Source organism: Sus scrofa, chromosome 1, assembly GCF_054392235.1.
Source record: "Sus scrofa isolate SSC_HxYL_T2T_F1_AM1 chromosome 1, Sscrofa_HxYL_maternal_Yorkshire_Landrace_v2.0, whole genome shotgun sequence".
Lineage (NCBI taxonomy): Eukaryota > Metazoa > Chordata > Mammalia > Artiodactyla > Suidae > Sus > Sus scrofa.
In genome coordinates, this window is record NC_139383.1 from 216,390,431 (window position 1) to 216,403,112 (window position 12,682).

General features: G+C 36.5%; 1 protein-coding gene across 11 annotated transcripts in view; it reads right to left on the minus strand.

Annotated features, from left to right (window-relative positions):
• The window catches only part of CNTLN (centlein), a 326,291-nt gene that overhangs the window by 229,131 nt on the left and 84,478 nt on the right, over positions 1-12,682 (minus strand). For all 11 annotated transcript variants that reach the window (XM_084984605.1, XM_084984594.1, XM_084984632.1 and 8 more), the window contains 2 exons: positions 4,995-5,129; positions 4,208-4,387 (listed from right to left, as the gene is read on the minus strand). Coding sequence is in view for 6 of the 11 variants with exons in the window: in XM_021063284.2 (XP_020918943.1) it covers positions 4,208-4,387; positions 4,995-5,129 (315 nt within the window). In the remaining 5 variants the exon portion in view is untranslated. The remainder of the gene's footprint in view (positions 1-4,207; positions 4,388-4,994; positions 5,130-12,682) is intronic.

The window sequence follows — 12,682 nt, forward strand, 5'->3', positions numbered from 1 at the left end:
AAATTCAGTAGAGGAAGAATACTCTTTCTCAACAAATGGTGCTGAGACAACTGAATAACACATGCAAAAGAATGAAGTTGGATTCCTACCAAACACCATATTCAAAAATTAATTTAAAATAGGAGTTCCTATTGTGGCTCAGTGGGAACAAACTCAACTAGTATCCATAAAAATACGGGTTCGATACCTGGCCTTGCTCAGTGGGTTAGGGATCCAGCATTGCCATGAGCTGTGGTGTAGGCTGCATATGCAGCTCTGATCTGGTGTGGCTGTGGAGTAGGCTAGAGCTGCAGCTCCAATTCAACCTCTAGTCTGAGAACTTCCAAATGCCACAGGTATGTACCTAAAAATAAATAAAAAATAATAATAATTCAAAATATACCAAAAAACTAAATGTAAGAAATAAAATTTATAAGAAAACATAGGTCTTCATCTTCATGATCTTGGATTAGGCCAAAGTTTCTCAGATCCATATCTGAAATGCATCTGAGAATGCCCAAAAGCATGCAACAAAAGAAAAAGTAGATAAATTAAATATCAAAATTTTAAACTTTTTTCTTTCAAATAATACCATTAAGGAAGTCAGGAGTTCCTGTCGTGGCTCAGCAGGTTAAGAACCTGACTAGTATTCATGAGGATGCAGGTTCAATCCCTGGCCTCACTAAGTGGGTTAGGGATCCAATATTGCCATGAGCTACAGCATAGGTAGCAGACGTTCTTGGATCTCCCATTTGTGAACTAGCCTAGGAACTTCTTCGTGCTGCAAGTGAAGCCCTTCTAAAAAAAAAAAAAAAAAAAAAGGAAGTAAAAAAGAGAATTACAGACAACAGTTCCAAATTATATAATTGAAAAAAGACTTACATTTGGAATATATACAAAAGAAACAAATAATGAATACACACTTTTCAAAGACATACAAATGGCTAATAACACATGAAAAGATAATCAAAATTATTGGTTAACAGGGAACTGCAAATCAAAACCACAAAGAGAAACTACTCACATCCACGAAAATGGCTATAATCAAAAAGATAGACAATAAGAAGTATTGACAAGGACAAAGAGAAATCAAAAACTTCAGACACCTCTACTCAGAATGTAAAATGGTGCAGCTGCTTCTGAAAACAAATTGACAGTTTCTCAAAAAGTTAAGACAGAATTAACACATGACCTGGTAATCTCACTCCTTGGTATATACCTATGATAACTGAAAATATATGTATGTATACACAAAATCTTGTACACAAATGTTTGTGGCAGCATTGTTCATAATGCAAATGCTCATCTACTTGTGATATATAAATAAAATGGAGGATAGCTATATAATGGAATATTATTCAACTGTACAAAAATGAGGTATTAATACATGCTACAACATAGATATACGCTGAAAATATTATTCTCAGTAGAAGTTGGTCACAAAAGACCATATAATTTCATTTATATGAAATATTTAGAATATATAAATCTATAGAGAGAGAAAGCCCATTAGTGGTTACCTCAGCTTCCAGAGCTAAGGGTAAATGAGGAGTGGTTGTTAAAGGTTACAGGATTTCTTTTGGAGATGATGAAAATGTACTTTTCTTTATTTTAGGGCCGCACCTGCAGCATACGGAAGTTCCCAGGCCAGGCATCAAATCAAAGCTATAGCTGGCAGCAACGTGGGATCCGAGCTGTGTCTGTGATCTACAGCACAGCTCACAGCAATGCCAGACCCTTAACCCACTGGACAAGGTCAGGGATCAAACCCACATCCTCATGGAAACTAGTTGGGTTCATTTCTGCTGAGCCACAATGGGAACTCCCTTTACAAGTAATTCTGGTAATGGCTTCACAATTCTTCATAAACTAAAAATTACTGGCCTGTACATATTAGATGGATTAAACACATGGCATGTTAACTACATGCCAAAGGGAAAGAAAGGGGCAAAGTTTTCTTACTGACAACATAATTATATAACTTATAAAAATCTAGAAAATATACACATTTTTAGAACTAATAAGACATTTGGAGAAAAAAATGTTGAAGAGGAGCTCAAGATAATTCAATAACACTACCATATTCCAGAAATAATAAACCTAATACATAATTTAAAATATTTCTTCCCGGAGTTCCCATTGTGGCTCAGCAGAAACGAATCTGACTAGTATCCATGAGGATGCAGGTTCCAACCCTGGCCTCGCTTAGTGGGTTAAGGATCTAGTGTTGCCATGAGCTGTGGTATAGGTCGCAGACACGGTTTGGATCTGGTATTGCTGTGGCTGTGGTGCAGGCTGGCAGCTGTAGCTCTGATTAGGTCCCTAGCCTGGGAACTTCCACATACTGTGGGTGTGGCCTTAAAAAAAATTGAGGTAAAATGCTTCTTCCCATTATACAGTATTTTTATAATGCATTAGTAGCTTTGAATAAATCTAATAAAAGTGAACAATGTCATTTTTAAGAAAGTTACAAAACCTTATTCCACATTCTTAAATAGCAGAACCACAATTCTTCCAAAATTAATTCATAAATTAAATGAGGTTCCCACCTGTTAACAGAATTTTTCAGTAAAACTAATGAAATGATCCTTAAATATTATTAGATAATAAAGAGGCACATACAGGGCTCATGACTTAGAAAAAGAACAATAAAGAAGCCAACCACCCTACCAAATAATGAGTGAAATTATAAACTACAACACCTAAAACCTTGAAAATAATAAAAAATCCAGAAACAAACTCCTACACACTACACACACAGAAACTCAGAGATGTGAGAGAGGCTGCATCACAAATCAATCTACTCTGAGTAAATGATACGGAACACCACACCCCCAAATAAATTCTAAATAGATTAAAGATTTTAGGGTAGGGAAAAATTTAGAATGTAAGACTTCTAAAGCAAAAATATTAGAAAATAATAAAAATGACTCCATAAAAACTCATGAATTTTTGAACATCTAATTCACTTATCCAAAATTCAGAGAACAGAAGCTATTTGTAATATACACAACAAAGTACTACTATTCAGAATAAAGAATGCTTACAAATTAATAAGAAAAGACAAAAACTCTAATAGAAAAAAGGTCAAAGAACTAATATCATAGTAAATCACAGAATGGATAATTTGAATGGCAAATAAGGAAATTATTTAATGAAATTATCATCAAAACATCAGATAGCTATGAACTAACACAAAGAACCCCAACTTACCCTTATCACACTACCAAATTGTTTAAAGGGTGTGGAGAAGTATAAACTGATGTAAAAATTATAAAAACAAATGTCAAAATTCTCTCAATAGTTCAGTCATTTCCTGATCTTACATTAACAGATTTAATATATTTCTTTAAATATCTGCAATGAATAGATTCACACACTCAGAATCCTTTTTTCTCTAAATGAACTAATCATGCACACATGCATACACTCACACACACATTTAGACACACATATCCATACTTTCTATATTTTAATAACACATAAATATAAGTATACTTATTACTTATATGTAATATAAGTAATAAGTATACAAGCATGCGTACATAGAGGAACTATCATATTTACTAGCACTAAAATTTGTTTGGGGCCCTTTCAACAAAATCTACCTTGAAATTCAATGGGAAAAAGATACCTGAAATCCAATGGGAAAAAAAAGAACAAAAACATTCTCAAGACTAAGAGAAAGCCACAAAAAAATCTATTATTTTGAAAAATACTGATCAAAAAGAATATAATAATATTATAAAGGTTGATTTTACATTTTATCTTCTATAAAAATAAAACTTTATCTCTCAAGCCAAAGAAACATATATAAGTATTTTTAACTGTTTTGTGCTTTTTTTTCAATATTCCATTTTTTAAATGACCTGGAAAATAGTTTTAAAAAGCATACTGCAATGAATTCTAACTATATTTATAAATTTAAGCCCTAACTGAAAAAAGCCAAAATTCTTAATTCTAAATATGTTTTTTCAAAACATGTTTTATTTCAAAATGCAATAGCCTTTATTTTTTAATGATTACATTTTAGATAAGTATTTGAAGTCAGTTTCCTGCTTTGCAACATCAATTTTTAAAAAGCTGTGGGTCTTAAGTGAAGGAATATAAATTAATGCTAGTCCCCACTGGTGGATTTGAATATATAACTTGTTATTTAAAGAAAATAAAACTTCCTATAAGAAGTTAGATCGAAAATAACGGCACAGATTCCATTCTCATTGCATACCTTTATTTTTGCATCGATGCTACATTTTTCTTTTCGCCAATGTGCTTCCTGCTTCCTCAGTTTCTCCAGGTCATTTACCAGGTCAGCGCAGTGGGTACTTAATTTCTCATTTTCCTCCTTCAGATTTTTTATAACCAGTCTGTTTTGTTCATCCTTATTCTGTACACACTCCTTACTGTCCTGTACCACAAGGGCCAATAAACAAAACAGAACACGAAAAAAAAAAAAAAAAAAAGGTGAGAACTAATCAGCAAATATAAACTGCAATTTTACCCTCACAGCAGCTTCTTCTATATTTGATGGCCAAGGTCACCTGTATACTTTTATTGGCCTCTTTTCATGCAGGTGGATGGGTCATATTTTTTCACTGGATGACAGCTTTGATGAGTACACATTTGCAAAGAGCCCATTAATTGATCAAGCTGCCTTTGATGCTGTCCCCAGCTATTTTTGAGACCCACACAGACATATCCTCCCAGACCTGGGTTTTATCAATTAATAATGCCAGTCCCATCAGAATCTAATTACAAGAAGCCACATATTCACACTCCTACTTTCTTAGCTCCATTTCCATCATTAACTATTTATCTGAAAGTTATAAAGCTTGGAGTCTTAGCTTTAAAGCATCTTTCTCAGAGTTTTTGCATGTGAGAAAACTGTATGGTACAGCAGGGCCTAAGGCAATTTTTCCTCCAAGCTTGTCACTTTCTGTGCCACAAAGGCTGACAAAGCTTAAAGTAGGACTTCAAAGAAATACTACTGTAAAACTATGTACCAGTCAACACACCTTAACTTCTTGACTTTTATCTTTAAATTTCTTCTGTAAGTCACTGAATTCTTTCCTTAAGAAAGCATTTTCTTCATCTACTGCAATCTTCCGTTTTACAAGGTCATTTACTTCCTGTTTTAGTCCTGATTCTCTCTATGGGGAAAAAACAATATTACTGATAAACTGGTATTTCTAGGAAAAAATTATTTCATGTTAAAAGTTTCAGGTTTGAAAAACTGTATTAGAATTAACTAGCTTTCATAAAATCATCCATTAACACAATTCTCATTTTCTGTGACATGTTAATAGACTTTCAAGTAAAATGTACAAATATGGTACCTACTTAGTAGTTTCAGATGAAGAACATATGAAAACTGGACACCAAATATTAAGCCACATTTAGAAAGCCAAATTTTCAGATTAAGTTGCGTAATAGGAAAAAGCAAAATTTTATAAAACACACCAGTTAAAGAAAATGCATATGTAGCTAAAATAAGGATTACCCTCTTATCTGAGTATCATTTGGAAGAAAACATTTTTTAGAGAAACAATTAAGAGTTCTGTGAAAACATTAACAATTTTATTTTATTTTATTTTTATTTTTTTTAACAATTTTAAAGAATGAAAAATAGCAAGTTTGGGTATCAAGAATATCTTGCTCTGTAGAAGGGATATTCAGAATATAAAAGCCTGCCATAATTTTTAACTGAATATTCTTCTCACCTGCCAGATACCTAAATGATATCTAATTGGAAGCTGCAGCCATGACTCAATTCTTAGTTTCCCTCTTCTCAAATTTTTATAACTTTTCCCTGAGAAAATTCACCTACTCTTTTGGTTTCTGCTCTGATCTCTCTCTAAGTGAGTACTAAATTCATAAATCAACCCCAACTCTCTCCCAATCACCAACCCCACATTTCCAGCCTTCCATAAAATGCTTCCATATATGAATTATGTTCTACCACCTCAAACTAACATGCTGAAACTTATACCCATGTCTTGATATTAACTCTTTCCTAAACTTATTCGGCTTTTCTCAATCCATTCATTTTGTTCAATTAATAGCTGAAACTAATATCGCCTAATTTTTTTGCATTATTTATTGTAGGATTTCTATTTTATTTAAATATTATTAAAGTCATATTTGATACATGCTTTGCTATATTTTTACCTTATATATGGTAAGGACAACTATATTACATGAAACTTTTATTTCATCTGTGGGTATACTGGGTCATGAAAAAAATTTATTTTTTTCCAGTGTGGGGATCATATTAATAAAACATTATTTTAATAGTATATAACAATACAAGTATCATAGAATAAAATATAACATATTTTAAATAAAAGATTATTTATATTTAAAGGTGAAATTACTAAGTCATAGGCTTCAAGAGTCCTCATGGCTCTCTATCTGCACCAATATTTGAATTTCAGGGTTGGTAAATTTTTACAAATGAGATATAAATGGGACCTCAATACAGTTTCAATTTTTATTTCCTATTTTAATTATTAGGAAATATCAAAATATATTTGACATTAATCAAACAGCATAAAAACAGATGCATAAATATGGTCCATTTACAATTCATAGCCCATTTTGCTATTCTCATCTACATCCTTCAAGATTCAATTTTCATCTTTCTATGAAGCTTTCCCCAACTATCACAGTAAACTCTGCTATTTCTAAATTTCGGTATTGCCTACATTATTCATTTGACACATAACTACATATAGCCTTACTGATTATCTATGCACTCATACCTATCTCCCAAAATAAATTTTAGTATTTATGAGAGGTTAACAGTGAATGAAAAAATCAATCTTGAGAACACTAAGACTGTACATTATCTACAGGCCTATCCTTTGAAAAGAGAACTAACAAAAACTGAACATCCTCATCTCTTCTAGACATTATTTAGACTTTAGGAAGGTAAGAACACTAAGCCAAATGATTTAAGTTTTAGAAGGATTTGCCCATTAATGTAAGCTAAACTTAACAGGAACTGACAGTTAAACAACACCAGTAGCAAGCCTTTTAATGAAAATTAGTTCATAATTAAAATGCTGGCATTTGAGTGAATTTAGTAATCCACAGGACAAATAAAGACTTAATTTTATTATTTTGGCCTCATCTGTGGCTTACGTAAGTTCCCAGGCCAGGGAATGAATCTGAAACCTATGCCACAGCTACAGCAATGCCAGATAGTTAACCCACTACAATAGGCCAGGGATCAAACTTGTGCCTCTGCAGTGACCCAAGCCACTGCAGTTGGATCCTTAACCCACTGCACCACAGCAGGAACTCCTAAACTTGATTTTTAAATAAAAACATATAATACAGTGGGAAATTAATTAACCAAAACTATCAAATTTTGATTATTCGTTTGATAAATTTGACATTATATATCATAATCATTAAAGTAATGCATTCAACTTCCAATGGAAGAAAACTGATAAACTCTCAAAGATTTGTTAAATTTTGTATAACATTTTTTTCCTAATAAAATGTACTTTGGGGAGTTCCCGTCGTGGCTCAGTGGTTAACGAATCCGACCAGAAACCATGAGGTTGCAGGTTTGATCCCTGGCCTTGCTCAGTGGGTTAAGGATCTGGCATTGCCGTGAGCTGTGGTGTAGGTTGCAGACGCCGCTCAGATCCCGTGTTTGCTGTGGCTCTGGCGTAGGCCGGTGGCTACAGCTCCAATTTGACCCCTAGCCTGGGAACCTCCATATGCCGCAGAAGCGGCCCAAGAAATGGCAAAAAGACGACCCAAAAAAAAAAAAAAAAAAAGAGTACCCTCGATGATCTAGTTTCTATACTGAAAGCACAAGTACATACATTTAGAATTCACTTTCTTCCTTCTTTATTGAGGTATAGGTTGATTTACAATATTACATAAGTTTCAGGTGTACAAAATAATGATTCACAATTCTTTTTTTTTTTTTTTTGCCTATTCTAGGGCCACTCCCACGGCATGTGGAGATTCCCAGGCTAGGGGTCTAATTGGAGCTGTAGCTGCCGGCCTACGCCAGAGCCACAGCAACACAAGATCCCAGCCGCGTCTGCAACCTACACTACAGCTCACGGCAACGCCAGACCTTAACCCACTAAGCAAGGCCAGGGATCAAACCCACAACCTCATGGTTCCTAGTCAGATTTGTTAACCACTGTGCGACAACAGGAACTCCTGATTCACAATTCTTAAAGGTTATATTTGATTTATAGTTGCTGTAAAATATTGGCTATAGTCCCTGAGTAGTAGAATACATCCTTGTAGTTCATTTATTTTATGCTTAGTAGTTTTGTATGTCTTAATCCTCTACCCTTATCTTGTCCCTCTCCCCTTTCCTCCTCCCTACTTGTAACCACTAGTTTGTTCTGTCAGTCTTTTTTTCATTCACTAGTTTGTTTTATTTTTCAGATTCCACATATAAGTGATATCATACAGTACTTGTCTTTTTCTGACTTATTTCACTAAGCGCAATATTCTCCAAGTCCTAAATTTAGCTTCAGGAAACCTTTTCAACAAACTTTTCTGGATAGAGTAGAGTACATTCTTAATGATCTGGCTTGAGTTAACATTAAAATAGCAAATAGAACTCAGAGGAACCATAAAGCATCGAGGGTGACAAGAGAAAGTATGTCTGGAACAAATAATTTATTATGGATAAGCCATGACATGAATAATTCAAATCATGATTGAAAGAGGTCTATAGATTAAGAAGAGAATGATAGTGAGTATGAAGCAGGAAAAAAAGTAGGGTGTGGTGGCAGCAGCACAGAAGACCTAAAAATCAGGCAATACTTAAGCATAGTTAATACATTATTTATATGACCTACTTTCAAATGGGCATGAAAGTTTTAACAAAAAACAGAGAAGTAATAAAACCACAATAACTAATAAAACAATGGTAAATCGAGAAAGAGGAAGGGATGAGAGAATTAAACATAATTGAGAACCGAAAGTTACTTCTGAGCTTCCTAGAAAGTAAGGAAAAAGGAAATTATAATGTTAAAAAAATCATCTAATTAAACACAATATACTAGGTTATTAGCAGAGTCATATTATCTAATGCAATACTTGAAGAATTTATTGTATGATTTATTTTATAACTAACAGTGACAAAGCTAAAGCGGTCTTAACAAAGAAGTTATATCGTAATTTCACATCATTAGCAATAAAATGTGTTATAATATTAGGTTGTTCTATGAAAGTTCTTCTGCAACTAACTAAAAAAAATTGTGTATGTGTAATTTTCTAGTTATTTGACTAGACACATAGTTGAGACTTAATAAACTAAAGGAATTGTCTTTTTTTTTTTTAGGGCCACACCCATGGCATATATGGAGGGTCCCAGGCTAGGAATCCAATTGGAGCTATAGCCACTGGCCTACACCACAGCCACAGCAACGCAGGATCTGAGCCAGGTCTGTGACCTAAACCACAGCTCACTGCAACACCGCATCCCTAACCCACTGAGTGAGGCCAGGGATTAAACCCACATCCTCATGGATGCTAGTCAGGTTCGATAACCACTAAGCCACGACAGGAACTCCAAATTATCATTCCATAGACTACAAGTTTAGAAAAGTAAGAGCTGTTTAACATTACTCAATGGAACAACAAATACACAACGGTGGCACTTTTGGCTTCCAGACAAGGACGTAGCAACTTTGAAGGTGTCTCTTCTGTTTACACAACATGAAAAAAACTGAACATACTAAAAAGCAATAGCTCTTCTTAGAACCATCAGAGAAGAGATGGTCCTGGGCAAATTGCTATTCTCAAAATTAGAGAGATAGACAGATTAAAAAGAATCGCAATTTACCTAAACAGAAACCCAGAAGCAAGAAAATTCAATGGGAACTGGGGTAGGAAAACCAAATCTGCAAATAATGCATTACTGGAGGATCAGTATTGGACAAGTTTGAGAGCTGAGATGTCCAGATGGCCCAGTCTTAGAGGAGGTCCCACACTTTCATGAGTTTTACATACATAAGCCCTGTGAGGCTGTCACAGTGAAAATAAAAGAAAAACCCCTTCCAGTTTTCCATGGGGGTTGAGAAATTAGACAGTTTCAAATATGCTCTAAGTATATATTTCTGCCCTCAAGAGTAACTATTTTACCAGAGACTGCTGGGATTTTAGCAAAGACTAACCACCTGGAGAAAGGAAAATACCTCCAACACCCTCTGGCCTTCCTATCTTCCTATGTTTCCTAAGGCAGCAAAAAAAACAAAAAAAAAGAAAAACTGAGAAGCATTTGTGAAGGTCAGAGCCTAGGCGCACAAGCTCACAAATACTGAGACCTAATCCTAAAACTCTAGAACACTTTCCCTCAACACCCCCACCCCTGACACCTCACAAACCACATTAATGGGATTCTATTTAATAACAAGGGAATACAACTGAAAGAACTGTATGTTTCCTATGATATTTAAGACTCTCAGAAACCCAAATAAAAAAGGACACCAAAGCAAAGTTTAGCACCTGACACAGAAAGCGACAGCAAAACAGTAAACCAGCCTACCTTTACTTAGCCACGTAAAAATAAAACCTCACACTAAAGGCCTATTTATCTCAGTATATTTTACCCATTATGCTAATTTTATCTGTCAACTTAATTAAACCATGTACCCATGATGTCCTGTTTTTGAACAAGGAGTCTAGATATTGCTGTGAATGTGTTTCCTTTAAATGTGATTAGCATTTAAATCAGGAGTCTTTGAGTAAAGCAGATAACCCCTCCATAATTTGGGGTGGCCTCATCCAGCCAATTGAAGACCTTAAGAAAAAGGACTATTCCTCTAAGGGAAAAGAAATTTTGCCTCCAGAATGTATTTGGATTCAGTTGCCACATCAACTCTTCCATGGGTCTCCAGCCTGCTTAAAAGCAATCCCTTCAATCTCTGCCTCTGTTTCTCTCCCTTATCTTTATCTATCTATCTATCTATCTATTTACCTATCCATCTGTCTTTCATCCATTAGGACTTCGGTCTTAAAATTACAAGGACTTGAATTCTGTCAACAACCTGAATAAGCTTGGAAGGCAGACTCCTCCCAAATTAAGCCTCCAGATAAAAACATAACCCAATCAAAACACCTCAATTACAAACTTACGAGCTAATGAGCAAAGGACCCACCCAAACTATGCTCAGACACCTGACCCACAGTAATGTAATAAGTGCGTTCTTTCAAGGCTCTAATTGTTATATAGTAAGAGAAAAACTAATATACCACAATGTATTTTTGTATAGATTTTATACTACAGAAAAAATGGTTATGGAACATAAATACTGGAAATCCTGACAGTATAAAAAGCACAAACAAATAGAACAGGAAATCAGCCCTCCAATTTCTCTGTAGGTTTACTTTAAAATACAAGACAGGAGTTCCCGTCATGGCACAGTGGAGTTCCCGTCGTGGCGCAGTGGTTAACGAATCCAACTAGGAACCATGAGGTTGCGGGTTCAGTCCCTGCCCTTGCTCAGTGGGTTGACGATCCGGCGTTGCCGTGAGCTGTGGTGTAGGTTGCAGACGCGGCTCGGATCCTGCGTTGCTGTGGCTCTGGCGTAGGCCGGTGGCTACAGCTCCAATTAGACCCCTAGCCTGGGAACCTCCACATGCCGCGGAAGCGGCCCAAAGAAATAGCAAAAAAAAAAAAAAAAAAAAAAAAAAAAAAAAAAAAAGACAAAATGCAAGACAAAGAAAGACTGAATAAGTAAAAATACACTAATTTTCTCATTTTCTTATAGTGTGCAGTTAGTTGAGTGATACTATCTGGATTTTTCGGAATATGTTAGAATCAAGAACTATAGCATGCAGATAAAGACAAATATCGAGAGAGGACAAGATGGCGGAGGAGTAGGGGGACACGCTCGCCCTCTCCCACAAACACAACAAAAAAAGCACATCTACAGAATAAATGACTCGCACAGAACAGCAACCAATCGCTGGCAGAGGAACCTAAACTCCAATAACGGCAAGAAGTTCGTGACATTACTGGGCAGAACGGGAGAAAAGAGGAGAGTGAGAGAAGGTGAATCCGAGCGGGACGGGCGCTCCCGAAAGGGAACTGCAGAGGAGAAAGGGTTCCCGCACCCTGGAAAGTCACCTACCGGGGGAAAGATCAAACAAACCGGAGAAATCTCCAGATGCAGAGGAGAGTGTAGCAGTAAGTTGGAGTACGGAAAAGCCGATCAAGAACCCAACGGACCGTCTGAACTACGGGCACAGTCACCAAAAATTGAGACGCCTGGGTGGGGGCTGGGCACCGAGACCTCGCCTCCGAAGGTTAGTCCCCGAGAAAGGGCCGGGGGACGCCTGGGTGGGGGCTGGGCACCGAGACCTCGCCTCCGAAGGTTATTCACGAGAAAGGGCCGGGGGACGCCTGGGTGGGGGCTGGGCACCGAGACCTCGGCCCAGGAGGTTAGTCCCCGGGCTGGGGGGCGGGGCAGAGCGGAAACTGCTTGGGAGGTCTAGAAACCATTTGACGGGGCAGAGACTGCCTGGGAGACTAGAAAACAAAGCTGTCGCAGAGGAAGGGAACAATACTCTAGGGGTGGGGAAGTGGAAAGCCCCATCAGAGGGAACCTGGGAGAAGAGCCTGGTCTGCGCCCGTGCTGGGGAGGGGAGAGAAGAAGGGGTGGGTCCCCATAGAATACCCCCCACGCCACAGCAAGCTTACAGGCCCACTAGCTAG